The sequence below is a fragment of the Parasteatoda tepidariorum genome, chromosome 4 (genome assembly GCF_043381705.1).
Source record: "Parasteatoda tepidariorum isolate YZ-2023 chromosome 4, CAS_Ptep_4.0, whole genome shotgun sequence".
Taxonomy (NCBI): domain Eukaryota; kingdom Metazoa; phylum Arthropoda; class Arachnida; order Araneae; family Theridiidae; genus Parasteatoda; species Parasteatoda tepidariorum.
The window spans coordinates 13866945-13885729 of NC_092207.1; the positions used below are offsets into that span (position 1 = coordinate 13866945).

The 18785-nt window shown below is 26.7% G+C and overlaps 1 protein-coding gene across 1 annotated transcript in view; it reads left to right on the forward strand.

Moving 5' to 3' along the window:
- The window catches only part of LOC107451680 (centrosomal protein of 89 kDa), a 22651-nt gene extending 5159 nt beyond the window's left edge, over nucleotides 1-17492 (forward strand). Inside the window, exons 4-14 of the mRNA XM_016067848.4 lie at nucleotides 1857-1913; nucleotides 7402-7499; nucleotides 7657-7727; nucleotides 8924-9104; nucleotides 9866-9929; nucleotides 12904-13107; nucleotides 14086-14127; nucleotides 14209-14298; nucleotides 15159-15205; nucleotides 15277-15390; nucleotides 17269-17492. Coding sequence (XP_015923334.1) covers nucleotides 1857-1913; nucleotides 7402-7499; nucleotides 7657-7727; nucleotides 8924-9104; nucleotides 9866-9929; nucleotides 12904-13107; nucleotides 14086-14127; nucleotides 14209-14298; nucleotides 15159-15205; nucleotides 15277-15390; nucleotides 17269-17389 — 1089 coding nt within the window. The 3' untranslated portion in view covers nucleotides 17390-17492. The remainder of the gene's footprint in view (nucleotides 1-1856; nucleotides 1914-7401; nucleotides 7500-7656; nucleotides 7728-8923; nucleotides 9105-9865; nucleotides 9930-12903; nucleotides 13108-14085; nucleotides 14128-14208; nucleotides 14299-15158; nucleotides 15206-15276; nucleotides 15391-17268) is intronic.
- Nucleotides 17493-18785: the final 1293 nt, after the last annotated feature.

Consider the following 18785-nt stretch of genomic DNA (forward strand, 5'->3'; position numbering starts at 1 on the left):
CTGATTGCCTAAAATGTATGGCACGATGCAAAGATTTTTGAAAATTTAAAGTGTTAATCGTTCTTCTTGCTTTTAAATAAATAATTTTATTAGCTGCTTAAACATATCTTTTTGGTTTATTTGTTTGATCTTGATGTCTTATTTGTTAATTACCAATATATAATTATTTTTAAACAGCCCCTTTACAATAAATACTGGTGATCAGTAATTACCCCAGAAGTGATCAGGAATTACCCCAGAAATGATCAAGACCAGGGGTAATTCCTGATCACTAAAAATTTGAAATCTTTTAAATTCTAATTAGATTTTCAAACAAAAGAAGGTGGCATTGGACTCATCTCATATAGCCTCAAACTTCCAGTAAATATTAAAATTCTATTTTGAATAGTTTTTTCATAAAATAGATGTTTGCGTTTTTTGATCAGGAATTACCCCAGGTCACCCTAATAAGTCAATTTTCCCAAATTATTTAGGGCTACAATATTATATATTTCATATTTTCTTTTACTTATTGTAATTTATTTTGCTTATTATACCAATAAAAATTGTTTAGCATAACTATAGGGCAATTCTTCCATTTAGGAATGTCTTAGATGCTATTCACACTCATTCCACCTTTTAGTAACTTTTAAAATTTTTTTAAAATTAGAAACTGGGTGTTATGGATCTAACAATATATGTTACATTCAAATATCCAGTTTTTATTTTTTTTAAAATTTTAAATATCTAAAAATTTGAGTAAGTTTAAAAAGACACCAAGATTTATTTTCACAAAAAATAATAGAACTGTCCGAATAATTTTTAACTTAGTTAAATATTTTTTTAAATCCGCAAGTACAATATTTGTACATTGTGGAATTGTCCTCTAATTATTGTGTAGTAGACCTGAACCTGTTTAATTATTGTGTAGGTAGTAGACCTGAACTTTTACAGTTTTTCATTCATTTTAGTGTATGTGGTTCGCCATTGATTTGGTTAAGCATTTAGTTGTTCATAGGTATGAAAAGTTTGAAAATCACTGCAATAGTAGCTTGCTAACTTACTAAAATTTGCATCAATATTTAAAATAAACTTTGCAATATGTGTAGTGATTTGTGGAGCATGGGAGGAAAAAAAGACAATAATTTAATAATGAAACTTGACAGACTTAATTAAAAAAAAGGAAATAAGTTAAACAGGGATATCATGAATGGTGAGCTGCCTACACGCAGCTTTGCAGGACAAAGACTGATTGCTATACTAGATTGCTCTATATAAATGAGTAAGTTAGTTATTAATTTGGGACTTTTCCCATCTGGACTCTCTGGCGCCTTTCAATGAGGAAGTAGATAGTTTCAAGGATGTCGGGTGATGCAATTCACGCAACTACTACTTACGTATGTAAAGTAATGTCATCAAAATAATCACTTTAAATCACAAAATAACAGATTTGTACCATTTGTTTCAGATGGAATGAAAAATTTAATATCATACCAGCACTTGAGAATAAAAATTCTATGTTCTATGCTTAATTTAATGAACATATAAATGTTTTATAGGATGATTATATATTTTAATTTTGAAAATTTATATTACATGTTTATTTTAAATAATTACCTTTATACTAAAATATAAAAAAATAATAAGAAATAAAAAAGCTAAGTTTTTCATTTTGCCAAAAAAAGAGAAGAAAATGAAAGTATTACTTTATAAAATTGTCATTGTAAAACAATTTTATTGAAATATATTTTGTTAAGTTTGTATATTTTTTGTAATGTACGTTTTAAAAAGAAAAAGAAAATCTCTGTGACTTTTTTTAAAAAAAAAATTTGTTGTTTGATTGGTAAAAATCAGTTTATTCTTTTGAATTTTTGCAGAAAAAGCACGTTTTAACTAAAATACAGCCTCATGACTTTGAAATAGAAGATTTAAAAGTAAGTTTTTTTTTAAATTTTTTTAAATGTTTCTTTCTTTTGCATTGCCAAATCAATCATTTGAATGTTCCTTGATGAATGTCTTCTTAAACTCAATCTTTCCATATTTTTCAATTTTTTTTAAAATATTTTTAGAAGCTTTTAATATTTTATGAAATTATATGTTATAGTATTATAAAATGTCGAAAATTCTATATCAAATTTGATAATTTCTCAAGATAAAAGTTTTGATTATTTATCTTGAATTATTGATTCATTACATAATTTTGTATAAAATCTAAAAAAAATTTGTAATGTTTTTGTTTTATTTATTTAATTAATTGCTTACTATTTTGTAAACCATCCCTACATACTGAGAATTGAATTTTATATGTTTGTTTTCCACAAAACCATAATTAAACCTAAAAATAATTTACATAGTATAAATAATCTTGGACTGATATTTTTTAGTGTTGTCATTATTTTCAGGGGTCTGTCCAGACATTTTGTGAAAGGTCCTGTTTTTGTAAAATTGTGAAAAAACTATTCATAATTTGTGAATATGAAATAAGCGTTAAGTCACATTCTTTCAACCAGGGTCCTGCTTTTGTGAATTTGCACAAATAGGGTCCTGTTATAGCAAAGATTGCTAAAAACCTTTTCAAGACATTTTTAAATTGTAAATAGATACAAGATTCTGCTCAACAATTGCTGCTACTAAATTAGAGATGCAACATACAAATATTTGGTATTTAGCCTATACTGCTCAACACAGAGTATTCATTTCGGACGAATAATGGAAACAAAATCACTCACATTTTTAATAATTTCAATTGACGTATTTTAAATAACACAACTTAATAATGTATCACTTTTAATGTGTTATGCATTAAGTAAACTTAAACAATTCTTAAATTTATTTTATTTAAAAAATTGTAATACATAATATTCTATTAATTAATTTTATGAATAAATATAAATTGATCAATTATTTATTTACAAAAAATAAATAAATTATGATTTAATATTAATAAGAATGCATACACGATGTTTGTAAAAGTAGAAATATTTTCTTAGAATGCTACATTTGGAATTTAAACTTAGAGAAACTTAGTTTGTCTCTAAACCGTCTTTCCCCCCCCCCCCAGTGAGGGTTTATTTGATTAGCAAAACAATAATGAAGATAAACAAATTTGTGAAGGGTCCGTTTTTATGAAAAGATATTTTGTGAAGGGTCCATTAACGGACCCAAATTTCTTCTAAATGAACCCCTGATTTTAATGCAAAATCATCTTAATTTTTAAAAACACATGCTGAGAAGTTTTCTTTAATTTTGTATTCAATATGAGGGTGTAATACGAGTTTGTCATTTCGATACCTCATTCCTGAAGGTGCGTTTGCCCATAGGTTTGTTTGCCCATTGCTCTGGTCCCGAGAATTTCCTCGTTTTCTGAGTTTGATTCGCAACTTTAAAGTTATGAAGTGAATGTTTCACATTCACCGTGTTGAAACCATACCTTTCTTCCTTAGTGATGAAATAAATGTAAAATTCTTTTAATTTTTTATTTATATTGTCCCAATGCTATGAACATTTTGTAATTACACTAGTATGAAGAGATAAACCGATTCTCATTTGCATGATTACGAATATAAGTTCGTAATCATGCAAATATAAAAACTGTTCAAAACGTGAAAGTTTCAATTAAAAATTAATAGAGTTTTGGATTAACGCTATATAAGAATATCTTGTCCTAGGTGAAAAAAAAAAGGATTTCTCTCATTTGATGTGACATTTCATACCTATGAAGCTAGTTTTAAAGCTAAAAAGCAAATATTGCCCAAAAATAAATATAAAACAAAAACAAAAAATTCTAGTAGCTATGTTATGAATAGCAAGCATCAACTAAGTATAGCTTGTCTAAAGTAAGAACTCCCCAATCCATTAGTATGGACCCATGGCGATAAGTATGGTAACGAGGCACAACTATTTCAAGAGGGGCATGGGGTCATTTTTAGGACAGGTTTTGGCTCGGGTCAGCAAGAGGAAAGGAATCTTTTTCTTCAGTCTATTGTGCTAGCCCTAGAGTGAAGAGAAACACCCTCTCTGAAATGCACTATTCTTGTTTCCATAGCAGCAGATGTCCTCAGACTTTGTGGTGGTGGGGGGAGTTCTTAACATAGACAAACTATACCAAACAAATTTTTCATGCTTTCAAGGGCAAGTGGTAATTTCTCTTTATTTATAATATTTTCAATATTGTTAATTTTAAAGGGGTCAGAGTATCCTCAGAAAATATTTCGAAATAAAAGTAAAACAAATAATTTTTAGTTGCTTTACATGCACAGTTAATTGATAATTTTTTTATAAATGAAAGTACCAAGAAAAGCATCCGTATGAAAAAGTAATTTGAAGTTATGTTTTTGTGGGAGAAACCACAGCCTCCGTAGCTGAAAAAATCACTCATAACTTTATTAATAATACAGATCGAGAAATGGAATTTTTTTGGGACATTTGAAATTATATGAAGTTTTAATGTAAGCAATAAATTTTTATTCTCTCCATCTCCATATTCTCCATTCCATAGTTACTGTTCCATAGTCTTACACATGTGAGGCATGTATTAGATCATAGGTTCCCAACCTTTTTTTGAATCAATGTTCTCTTTGTAAGTCAAAAACTTTTTAATGTCCCTTACAAAAAAAATAATATTAATCGATAAATAAACATAAAATTTTCCAATTTATATCTCTTAATATTGTTGGTACGTTACACTTCTATAACCATACCTTTAAGTTGTTGTTTATCTAATGGTGATGCTGGAAGCATTTTTGTATGCTATCTTGGATTAAAATAACTAATATGGGAAATTTGTTAGTGTTTGCATAAAAACATAACACTTTGCATTCAACATATCACTTTGCAGTTTCAATTAAATGAATACTTATATATTACTTTTCCTAGTATGTAATAAAAAGTGCAAAATAAGTGATGTAAAAGTGCAAAATAAGTTTCAAATTGTTCTGCAATCTAAGAGTTGCTTTTTTTTAGTATAGTTAATTCTGAGTAAAAACATAGTTTAAAATCAAATCAGATAATTATATTTTATAAATTAACAGTAGGATATCTGAAATTAAGTATATTTTGATTATATCCCTTTCAATTAATAAGAAATGAGAGAAAGAAATTAATTGAAACAAAGAAATTACAACTAAGAAATTACAACTAAGCAATTGAAACTAAGAAATTACAAAGAAATTAATTGAAGCATCTATATTTATTAAATGATGTTAATAGTAAGAAAAAAGTGACTTTAAGTATTAAGTTTTCAAATAATATTTTTTTTCTTTAAAAAACTTCATGTTTAATCAAGTTAAAGGAAGGATATATTAAACTGTTAGTGAAAATTTAGAGAAGCTGCGAGGACACTAAAGTTTCGAATTCATACGAAAATAATAGCAACGTTCAGCTCTATAATCATTAAATGGGAATTTCAGATATTTATTTTTGAACCAAACAATTTCAATAGTATAACTGTTTTAATAATATACAAGTTGAGTAAGAAATGTAAATAATTCACTTTTGGAATTAGCAGGTTTCTATTGTTCAGAAATTCTACCAATATTTGAAAAAAAATTGAAGTTAATTTGTTTTGAGAGGAAAAACAGTAACTTATGATACTAATAATGAAGAAGATGGGGATTTGTTACAGTTTGGGTAAAACAACAGTTTTGCTGCATGAGCTGATAAAAATGTTGAAAACCAAGAAATTGTTGCAGAAGCTTAAGAAGTGCTAAGTGATACCGATGAAGACCGAACTTAACAGAATTAGAGCAAACATTTGTGTAAGGCCTCGAAGCCTTTAAAACAATGTAGAACTTTTTTGGTTCACTCAAACTTTCAGAAAATGAACTATCTGCAACAAATGATGAAATTTATTGTTTGTGCTGTGAAGAAAGACAACCAAGATTTCCAAATATTTTAAATAAATAAGTATATTTTTTATCCTTCTTTTGCATCTTATGTATTTTTGTGGGAAGTACTTAATTTTTTCAATCAAAAATTTTTACACTTATCGTATATTTATTACTTTTCATACATTTTCTAGTCATTGTTTCATATTTTAAGTTGATTCATATTCTGCGTTTTCCCGTATCTATCATTCATAATGAATGGTCCTTTGAGAAACGATTGATCGAGGTTTTACTGTGTTATACTATAGACAATTGTTATATACCTAGGGCAATCTCATATGGGAACAGTAATTTAAAAAGGGTTGGGAACCCCTGTTTTATTCACATTAATACTAGTTCTTTTATTGATGATCTCAGTTCTACATTGTGCATGAGAAAATATTTCAAACTAATTATGTTTATCTGTTCCTTCAAACTTCCTGCTTATTTTCTATTTTTATCTGTTAGCAGCATTGCCTTTAATTTTTTCTTCGCCTATTTTTCCACATTTTGTTCATTTATGTTTGGTGCTGATGAGGTGCGTATTTTAATGTTCAAACTAGTAATTAAATTTTTTAGTTTGTGGATTATTTGAAGTTTCTGTTGATCAAATTATTTTCAAATTTGTTGTAAAATATTTGAGAGTCATTATATTAAATAAGTGAGGTCCTTCATCTTTTGAGGTTTAATGAGGTATATAGAATATGAAATTCACATGACTGATTTTTTAATGCTAACTTAACGGGAAGAACGCAAGTTTGCAGCGCATATGTTATGGATAATTTTTAGTCAATTTTTGTGCAATTACTTTATTTCATGTTGTTAACAAAAATTTTACTGTGTTCTAGATAGCATAATTTGCAGCTGAACTATCTAGGTAGCACAATTTGCATTTTCTTTATTGATCCTTCAAATTATGTTATTAAAATACAATTTTTAAATAAAAATAGGGCCTTTTTTTGAATCATGTAGAAACAAATTGCATCAAAATCAAATGAGAACCTGAGATGTCCCTTTATAGATAAAATATAATTAATAAAAAAAAAAGTTCGAAGAACACAAATATTTGGAATATTCGTTTTCTAAAAGGACAAGAACAGGAAAGGACAAGTTTACTACAAGATTTTAGTCTACTACAGTAAATAATAATAAGATTAAACAATTTACATATTTCTATTTTATCAAACTTTAAATTTATATTTCGTTGGTGTACAATTATTATATATTCTTCTAATAAAAATAAGATTTTTGTTTGTTATATCAACTAAAGAAAAATGCATCAAAGTTTTAGTTAACTACATCAAATGAAAAAAAAAAGAAATATATCAGGCAAATCAATTCACAACCTTTTATATTATTTCTGCGGACATTTGCACTTCCTTTATCGCGTTAGTATCAACTGAAAACAAGAAGGATAGTAGATAAACCACTTACTCTTTGTAAAGAGACTTTTCAGTTTACATCAGACTATATAGTTAATAAAATTGTTGATTTAAAATAATAAAATTACACTTACTAGCAGTTGTTCATAGTTAAAAAGTAAACTTTATTTTTATAGGAAAATAATATAACTTTAAAAGCAAGGATTAAAGATTTATCTGAAGATAATCGACTGCTCAAGAAAAAATTGCAAGACTTCATTAAGGAAGAAAAATGGTGAGGCAAATTATGTATGAAACTATCAAATAATATTATATAAATATATATTGTTTTAAAAAATGGTTTTAAATTTCATTACTTATGGTTTTGTTTATTCTTTGTGTTGTTTTGTGTTTGTCTTCTGATTTAAAAAAATTTTATGAATTTTTCAAAGGAATGAAGAACGATTACATTCAAACCTACAATTGAAAATTACAGAGTTAGAGACAGAAACAAGAAAAGAAGGTACCTTAAGCAATTTTCATACAAGTATTTCTCTCAAATTACATTACACCTGATTGTTTATTTTCAGTACACACAATATCAGTTGGTAACAATACAGTTTAATCGCTCTACTAGTGCTTCAAATAATATGATTTTTAAATTTTTTGTGTATGATTAGTTACCTGCGAGATAGTAAACACATAATGCACACATTTCAAAAAAAAGATGTAAATGAAGGTGTAAACATAAATCAAGCCCTTTATGGTAGAGCAGTTTAGAACAATACTGCACACTCTTAGTCCTTTTATAGATTGATCAAAGTGTTCACCCACCTACTCACTAATCTCTTCCAGTGGTGCTCAATTCAGACATAGATCTAAAGAAATTTTTTACAGGGCTTAAGAATTGACCACATAACTTTCGATTCCATAGATTTTACGAGCAAGTATATTGCACATACTCGATGGGTTTAGAGTTACATTCAAAACTGTCATGAGATGTAAGGTTTGCACAGGCCTTTTAAATTTAGTTAGTCTCTGCTTCTGTGAAAATAGTCAGAAAAATTATAAAATAAATATTTTAAAAAAATCAGATGATTTAGTATGAAAATTGAAAACTATAAGTCATGTCATATTTTTCTTAATAACATCTTAATTATCAATCATATTCATTTAGATTTTTCTTACTGGATTATGTTTAAAAAAGGCATAAAGGGTTCAATACCTCACTTGTCTGGATAGCAATGTTCCTTTTCTCTTTTACCTGAATTCAATATGGTGGCTAAGGCTTACATAGAGGATTAAACAGCATAAGATATACACTTACATCCTGAGCCATAACTTTGAAAACAATTTCAAAGTAGCTTTTCTATAAATCATTACCTTGTACTTGACCAATAGATACTGAGAATAAATAGTTAACTCCTTAATGGTCACATAATTTTGAAGAAACCTGTCATAAAAGTGTCTATTTTTTTATTTTAGAAAACTATATAAAACTAAGTGTCTGAATAATATATGTATTCATTTTTATTTTTTGTGGGTTTATTTTTAGCTTACATGTTTGATAAAATAAATAGAATAAAATAGGTAGAAAAAATATAACATGAATATTTTTTGAACATTTGAATGTCATGTTGTAGATATCATTTAAATGACATTTACTCTGTCAGTAACATTTAGCTGTGTTTTTGCATTTTATTACATATTTTTTTCTAGTTAAAACTTTGTCAGATCATATACGTATCCTTATGAGAGAGAAAGAAGTTTTAAATGAACAAATTGATATCTTACAAATGGAAAAAAAGGCACAGCATCTCAAATATGAAGAATTACAAAGAAAAATAAAATCCATGGTTCTGCCCGAAATTCATAAAAAAGTTATAGTAGAACATCAGAAGTAAGTTTATCTGTCCTCCTTCTTTGAAATTATTTATTTCTACATTAACAGAAATTCTACATTCAGTGAACATTGAACAACAGCTTTTACTTAGACTCTTTTGAACAGGGAATCTGTGCAAATATAAATTGAAACAGGACTCCCACGGGTCACAGAGAAAACCTGGAATTGTCGTGAATTTTATTTTTTAACGCCAAAAGTCAGGGAAAGTTGCAATTTTTTACAAAAACTTGGAAAATAACCAGTCTTAGAATTGTCAGTAACAGTAATCAGGTATTGAGATTCAAGTTAAATAATTCAAACATCTATTGAAAAAATTTCACATTTTAGTCAAACTGGCGTGTTTCATCTTCATTCAGTAATTATTAATATTATTTTTTTCTTCTTAAATCTAATAATTGACATTACAAATAAAAAAGATCAAAGTTTTCTGATGTTTTAAAATTACAATTAGAAAAATAAAAAATCTTATGAAAGCCCTGAAAAGTTTATTCCTCCTTAAGACTCCTTTTTTTGCTATTAATGGAAAAAAAGGAGTATAAAATTATCAAAAATGTATTTAGATAATATTTGAAGAGCCCAAAATATGCTAACACTTTAATTATATTATCCTCTAACTCAAATAGATTGCTTGTAATTTTTTCTACTAAAATAAAGTTTAAATCAGTTATTAAGTTTTGCTTTGTTATTATTAATAAAACCATTATCAATGAAAATTTAGTTTTTAGATTATTTATTTTCCATCTTTGTTAATTTCATAGGTTGATAAATGAAATGAAAAAGAGGCACACTGAAGAAGAAGAAAAATTGAAGGAAGTCAATAAAGTATAAATTTTGGTTTAGATTTGCTTTATCTTAAAGATTGTAATTACTGAAATAAATGAAATATGCTAAAAACAATTTTTTTGCATTATATCTTTTTCATGAAAATAATTTTTATTTACATTGCCAAATAATAAATGTAAATATCCATTGTTTTATATTCACATTACTAAATAATAATATTGCAATAAGAAAGTATTTTTGTAACTTTATTTCATTCTGATTGAATGATTCATTGTTTATTTTACTAACTATTAAAATTTGCATTTTTTATTATAGTTGCATTTAATATTTTTAGAAATGTGAAGCATAAATATATATTTATTTATGCATATTTATCTATGACTCTTTAATCTTAAAGTCAGTAAAAGTATTTATATGATCATAAATTATTTTACAGCTTTTGAAAGTTAAATGTTAACTTTGACTAGGCCTAGGTTAAGAAAGGACCTTTGTTTGATTTGTTAAACAATACTTGTCGCCATTTCTAATTAGGACTCTGGAAAATATAATTTAATAAATTTGATTTAAATAATAATTTTTTAATTGATACTTTTCACAATTTTTAGGAGATTCCTTCTTCAAAAGAGGAGTTGTTAATACAAATTGTAAAATTCCTTTTAAGTCCCTTTTTAAAATAAAGAAAATAATATCATTGTATCTGTTACACGTTTTAAGCTCTTTCTTATAATTTAACCTTCAACTACCATGTTGAAAAAAAGTCACATGCAAAAATTTGTCCTATTTTTAAAAACTGTAACTGACTTATGAAGTTAAAGTTTAGGACCTCTATACATGAATTATATAAATTCCTTTACAAAACTTTCCACCCCCCCCCCAAGATATTTGAAATAGTTCAGCCACAAAATTACTTTACTACACATAATGAAAATTGTTTAATTTTAAATTAACATTGATTTTGTTTCATGTCGTAAAAATTTATTTAAAGATGTATTTTTTTTTTATATTAAAAATCAAGTTCAAAAAATTTCTTTAATGCTTTATAACGTTCTTATGAACTAGCTCAAATATATCACACCTAAAAAATGAAAACAATCACTCAATATGTAAAAGTTTTCAACTATTCAACGTAATAAGTTATTAATTTTCTCCCTTTGGTTTGTTTCATATAAAAATTTTCCGCTGCTGGAAAATGTTTGAAAAGATAAAAAATATTGAAACTTACATGAAAATTTTTTAAAAGCAAGAACTTTATTTTTATTTTATAGAATATTTTTGTAATTATTATTATTATGTATTGTACTTTGGCAATGAATCAGTATATCATGCTGTTCAGTTATTTACAAGTTCTCAAATAAATTGATTGTTTTTTTTATTTAGTACTTTTAATTTATTTCTGTAACTGTTTGAAAAAAAATTATTAGAAAAGTTATTGTATTTTTGTAGATGATTTACTATTTTATAAGGTTTTTATTTAAATTTAAGGAATAATTTTGTGTATATCAACTAACATTAGCATATAACTCATGTTCGATGGAACAACCTTTGTAATCCAAACAAAAATAGACACTGTAAACTGATGTCACTTCTCTGTGAGAGTAAAAAAAACAGTTGTAAATATTTAATAGCTAATAATAATGAACAAATTTCAACAAATCCATCAATTCTTAACTACCATCCAGGACAAAATGATTGCTACATGCAGGGCTCGAAAAACCACCCATCCGTTCTCGGCAGTCAAAAAATCCCTGCGGACAACGAATTTCTCGAATCCGACGTCCGCGCGGACGGCCATTTTCCTGTTAATGTTCGTGATACATTTTCAATTTTTGTTATCTTACAAGAGTCTAGCGCCTCACTTTTAAAATGACCCTCTGATCTAGAAATACAGCAACATACTGCGCATGGTGGAATTGATGTTTTCTCTGTCTCCCGTACTGCAGCGGTTGAAAGGGACTTTTCAGCAACGAACTTACAAAAAATAAAAAAACATTACGTACTGGTCTTAAACAAGAAGCGTTAAACGCAATTATGAACATCTACCTAAATGGAAAACCCCTTTCAGATTTTTGTGCAGAAACTTCTGTAAATCATTAGCTTGATTGTGGGACTGGCAAACGTTATATTTGATTCATTTAAAAAACGCAGTACCCTCGGATAAATTGACATTCCAGATAACTTGACATTTGTTATTTAAATTATTTCATAAAAGAAAGAAATTATATCATAAAAGAAATAAATTATTTTATAAAAGAAATACTGGGTTCCTATTAGTAACCTAGTATTCCTTTTATTACTGTATAATGCAATCCTAGTAACTACTAATTCATTGTGTAATTTATATAAATGTTTGTAATAAATAAGAGAAAATTATATTTTTATTTATTTAGAAGCGACGGGTTCGTTTCAAAGGAGGACGGGTACATTGTTGGACAAGCCGTCCTCGGGGACGGGTAAAAGTTTTGAGTTTTTTCGAGCCCTGGCTACATGTATGCTTTTTTTATGTTATTATGTACGTCAAAGTAACATTTTTAATATTATATTGTTAGGGAAAAAATAAAAAAAAATGCAGAAATTATTTTAGTTACTAGCTAGCTTTTTTTTTTTTTTTTTTNCTAGCTAGCTTTTTTTTTTTTTTTGTTTAGTGACGCATGTTTTGCATGCATTCAAACAAAAATTAAAAAGGATATCAGTTCTTAACTCAAAAATAAATAATAGGGATTAAGTTTTTACATAAGGAGTGAATAAAATTTTAAAACAAGAAAAGCACGATTGATTAATTTATTCTTTAAAAAAGAAATTTACAAAAATTCGCAATTTACCATGCTATTTTTCCCATAATGATGTTATTCCAAGGTTTTTGACTGTTATTACCATAGAAACAACCATTACCGTGAAGAGCCTGTGTCAAAAATCTGACAAATGTATTTATACATTGATATAAATGTTATTAGTTTCTTAAATAGCACATTGAATGTAATCTTAGGCATTAAATTTTAAATTAGTACTTTTATAGGATCTTGAAGAATCCAAAAATGCTTTGGAGAAGTATATAAAAGAGCTTCAAAATAAAACAGTTGTATTAGAAAAAAAAGTGGAATCTTTCGAAAAAACAAATCAAGAGCTAGAAGAAGATAAAAGAAATCTATTGGAGCAGGCTGATGAATCAAAGCAAATGGAGAAAGATATGCAAGGAATGCTTTTGTCCCTCTTAAAAGTGGTAATTATTACATTTTCAAATTAACAATTTTAATTTAAAATTTCATTGAGAATAAATGTTGTCTTATTTTGTTAAATAACTATGAATGTTTTTGTTTTTTTTACAATTATTTAGGATTCAGGTACCCAGTTTTATGTGTTTTTATTTGTACTTATTATAAATCTCCGTGATTTCAATGACACTAAATGTTTGTACTAGTTTATGATCTATGTTAAAATATTACCTATCACATTATTATTTAGTCAGGGCTGCCAACTTTCTACGCTTTTATCAAAAATTTATTCTAGAGGTAGCTATGCTTTTGTTTTAATGTATTATTTTTTATTCACTTAAACTTATTTTCCACACCTCTATATATAAATGATTTAAAAGTTCATATGCAATGCCACATTGTTCACATAGAATTTCTATAGCTAATGAAGAACTATTAATTCTTTTACTTTATTTAATTATATGCTAAGAGATAAAATAAACTAAATGATTAATTTGTTTGCTCCATTGCTGCAGAAAATGTACATTTTTGTTGTTGTTGTTAATAATAAATACTTAAGTGCATAGATTCTGTTTTTTAAGATTTTGTATCTAAAAATTATTTTAATGCATTTTAAGATTGATCTGAGCATTGCCATATTTAGTATGTAAGTTTAAAGATAAGTGAAATTATCTTTCTAACACAATATTCCATAAAATGCAAAGCCCCAAATTTCAAGGTTTGCGTTATAAAGATCTTCTACTGCATTTTTATAGTTATTTATTCATTTTATAACTTTTTATTAAATAAAATAATAAAACTGCCATATAAATTTAATTTAATATACTAACCAAATTTTTTTATGTGTTGCCTTTATATTTTAAGAAACACCACTCGTTAATTAACTGATTTTTAAGGATAAAGTAATATTAATTTATAATTAACAAAATATAGTTTTTTTTTACAAATATATTTCAATAAATCAATTATTCTCATGATTATTTCAGACAGAGAATTTGGCGATTGAAAGAAATGTTCTAATGAGAAAGGTAAAATGCTTTTCAACAGCATAATTATCCTTTTATAGTTCATATGACATGACTGAAAATTCAATTTTTATTTTATTTTAGACTTCCTTTCAAGACCACCAGCATAAAGAAATACACACTTCTGTAATTGATTATAGTTTAAACATTGGGAGATTACAAGAACATATATCAGTAGGTTTAGTAATGTCACTTTTTATAAAAAGCAAAGAAAAATAAGTATGTCGCAAAATTTAAAATCGTAAAATTAAAGATGTATAAAAAGTGCCATTATCTTGTGTTGAAAATACTTTTTTTTTTACGGTTGAAAACCTTAGTAGAAGTTGCATTTAAATGATGTTGATAAAATCATTTTTTAAATGTATGTCTAGAACTGTTAAGATTTTTTTTTTTAAACAAAGCAATTTTAATTGCTAAAATTAAAGTTTTGATACTAGGGCTGTTCAAACTATGTCCTATGGAAGGACCAACATGCACTAGCGCGTCTGACACATCAAGTTTCTGGACATCTATAGTGTATTTTAGCTATATTTTAAATTGTACTACATAAAAAAATTTTGCAGAATAATTATCAGGAGAAACACAAAAATTATGAGCTAGCTATACTTTGTTCAGCGAGAATTGATAGTGAAAGTAAACAAAAGAATTGGGGCCTTGGCTATACCTTCGGCTGCTGGACGCCAAAGTTGCGACATGCAGTGCAAAATTGACCAACTTTCAGACTTAAAAATAGTCAGCAGTAACTAGTAATCAAAGAACACACATTCAATCCACTGTGTATTTCAATAAAATGATTTGAAAACAGGTGACTTAAGAACATTAACATATTCTTTAACTAATTGGCTAAAAAGTATAGATTAAAAAAAAAAAATCAAAACCTTTCATATTTACTAATATAGTCATTAGTGCAATGAGTAAATTTATTTAAAATTGTTTTTATGACATAGACATTTTTTTCATAATCATCTTTTATTATTTTAATGTGGTTGATTAGTATTTATATTTATCAAGTTATTTATTTATTTTTTATGTAGAACTTGTACAAGGAAAATCATGAGGAATTAATGGCACTACGAACAAAGTATGCATTTATAATTTTTGATTATTAAATAAAATTTTATTTATATTAAATAAAATTTATTATTTTTAAAGCAAAAGTCAACAAGATGTGAAGTTGGAAAATATATACGGGAAACAATTTGATATTCTACGAGAAAAAATAGTTGCCCAAAATAATAGAATTAATGAATTGGAAAATGAAAACAGGTAAAACTTTTTTTCTGTTTCATTATATTTTAATTTTGACTTTTAGTTTAAAATGAAAAAAAAAAAAAAGATTTTATGATTAATTTAAATTTGTCAAATTCTGTTGTAAATTGTATTAATAAGTTTTCTGCATATTATATACAGTGAATTTTTCACAGTAGAAACTTCGTCATTTTTTATTTTTTAAAGTGGATAAGGCTAGAGCTATAAGAAAAAGTTCATAGAATTTTGCTAAAAAATGCCTTGTCTTTAAAAGTATTTTTTATTTATTTTGTAATGAACTCTTTTTTAAGCTGGAAACATTGCCATTTGTAAAGTGGATAATGTAACTAAGGCAATAAAAAAAAATTTATTTAAAAAACTCCAATTTTCTTTTTGTATCTCACGATTCTCTGCTTTAATTTGTATTAAGTAATTTGATAAAACTAAAAGTGACAGTTTGTCTAATATGGATATTTTTTTCTAGTACTAGATATGTTATTTATACCTATTTCATATATGAACCCTTTTATTTTTATCTGCTCCATTTATGAAAATTGACTGGATCACTTGTTAAAAAATATGTTTGCAGCGGCTATTGAAAAATATTTTTTTGTTGCTAGTTATATTGAGGTTGTTGATATCAAATATGAAGAAAAAATTATTATCTGTAATTTTAGAGATAGAGCTGCTGCAACTCCTTAAAAAATGACTTCGTTATTGCCAATTTCAAGTTTCTCTTGGCACGGTCGTCTGCTCTGATCATAAAAAGGACTCATCTACCTTCTCAAAAAGTCCACTATTCCCACGTTTCATTAATTAATACTTCATCTTCATTAGAACTGATTAATAGGCATATTCTTTCATGTGTATTGACTTATTTACTTTGAAGTTTTAAATGCAATGTACAGTAAACTCCTGATTATCTACAAGTGGATTATCCGTGCTTCACTTTTTTATGCAATAATAAATTGATCTGACAACCTTTAAAAAAATAAAATACTATTCTTAATTTCAGAATTGCTTGATTTAGAACACTAAGTATAATTTAATCACTACTGAACAACTCATAATAGTGTGAAATCAATGCATAAAAAATTATAATACTGTTGCATTAAAAAAAAAAAAAATACTATCAATTGGTTAATAGTCTCTCATACCAATTTCTAATTCGTTCAAGATTTCCTTAATAAATGAAAATGTAGTGAATCAGTTTGCCACTTATGATTTTTGAACAAAAGTAGTTTTAAATGATGATCCTTCAATGTTCTATGTTTTGATTACTGGATGAATCTATTATTTTTATATTCACATGAAAGAGACAAAATAATCATAAACAACTACAGTCCACCCTATGAGATTTGTTACGGCAGTTTCTTAAACTAATAAATAAGTTCTTAATTCATCACCTTAAAAATTTGAAAAAAAATTTTTTTTAAGTTTCTTTTTCAGGGAATGAATGAATTTCCAAAAGGGTTTAAACAATAATTCCTATGGGTACGGATATATGCCAGTGTCATGTATTTAATGAGACAGTCCTAAAATTGATGCTATCGAATATTGCGATTTATACAAATATTATTAATTAAATTAAAAAGATATTGGAGCGTAAGTCCGAATTCTTCAAAACTACTTTTAAAAATCCGAATTTGCATTCTAAGAAAATGATAAGTTCTGGACACACAAAAGATCAAGACAAAAAACTGAAAATCAGAACAAAACATTTTTTTATTTGAAAATTGCCATCATTGAAGTTTTATTAATTGTGCCTGGTTTCATAATGTTGATAAATAAAAATTTGATTTTTCTTCTTACTATATTCAGTTATAGTGATATTTTTGTCGTTGAATTTAAATAATCACGATAATCTTTTCAATAAAATAATTTTTATAATTTCAGAAAATTACTATCTCAGCTGGAATTAGTATGGCAAGCAGTTTGTGGCAAAAATTCAAAATTATTGGAAGATGTTAAAGCAATCTTACAAAATCATACTTATGGTGAAAAAACCCAGTTTTAATTTGAAAATGTTATTTTTTAAAAAGATTTTATAAAATTTTTCTATATTTTATATTATTCTAGTCACTACTTGTAAAATAAAAAAAGTTTGTATAAAACTACAATATCTATTTCTTTTCTATAGAATGAATAGTGTTGTAAATAATTTAACCAACTCGACGGTTCGGCATGTGAAAAGTCGCATTTTAACCCACAGTCTTCTTCACAAAGCAAACTGATTTTTTTGTTATTTTATTGGGGTATAGTGTATTTGGGAGAAACATTCTCCTAATTTTGCCCATTCGCTAAACCGCCAGTGGGTTAAACCATATTGGGGAAGGTCGGCCAAAATCCTCAGTAGCTAAGTTAACAAAATTGTTTCAATTATTTTAGTTCAGAAGATAAATATACCTTAGTCTAAAAAATAAATATTTTTAAAGGTAGTTGATTAGTTCTAAGAATGCTGGTACTTTTTTTAAACATTTTTATTCCGATCTGTCAGGATGCTGAAGGAAGAGAAAAAATGCTACCACTGAACTATTTTTTTAAAGCATTTAAATAATATAATGAACTTTCTACACAGATTTTAAAATCAAGGAGCACTAGGGTTGCCACAGTAAAAAATTTAAAATAGTTCCCTGAACAGGAACGAAAATTTATAAAAAATAGTAGCCAAATAACTAAAACTAATGGGCTGCGCTCCCCGCTCGCTAACCCCCGAAAATTGCTACGCAATCTTATATGATTTGCTTCACAAACCAAGCTCGCTACTAACTTAGGTGCATTGCAAATGCACAAAATTCTAAGAATTCAAATCCATATAAGAACTTTTTTCAAAAACAAAGTTATTAAAATAAATTTGAATTCAAATAAATGACACGTAATTCGTTAAACCTATTAGAAATGTGCTATAGTATAAAATCTTAAGATAAAATTTCCAATTCTGATCTCTTTAAAAAGGTTAAAATTTTGGCTATAATTAAGTCTATTAAAAATTGAAATAAGTGAATTGCAACGGAAAAACCTGCATAAACAAATAAATTCGTGATATATATAAAAAATCGTCAAATAAATTCGTGAAAAAAAAAGCGCTTTCGACAAAATACTAAAATAGAGATCTATCGACAAAGACTACTCACTTCTGCCTAGCTTATGCTCTCTGGTTATTTCAGTTTCCGTTTTTAAAAGCGCTATACGTTGAGCCATCTCAGCTAGATTTGGCATGTGACATTTGTAGTGGCAATCATTGGTCGATTTTCTAGCGTTGCCATTCGGGGAGTTGTAAGAGTAATATATTATATAGATTATAGCTTAATTGTCAAATACTATAATTAGGACTGGGTGATGCCTGAAATTTTAAATCGTGATACATCGCGATTTAGCAAATGTTCAAAAATTACTTATGGTAAATCTTTAAA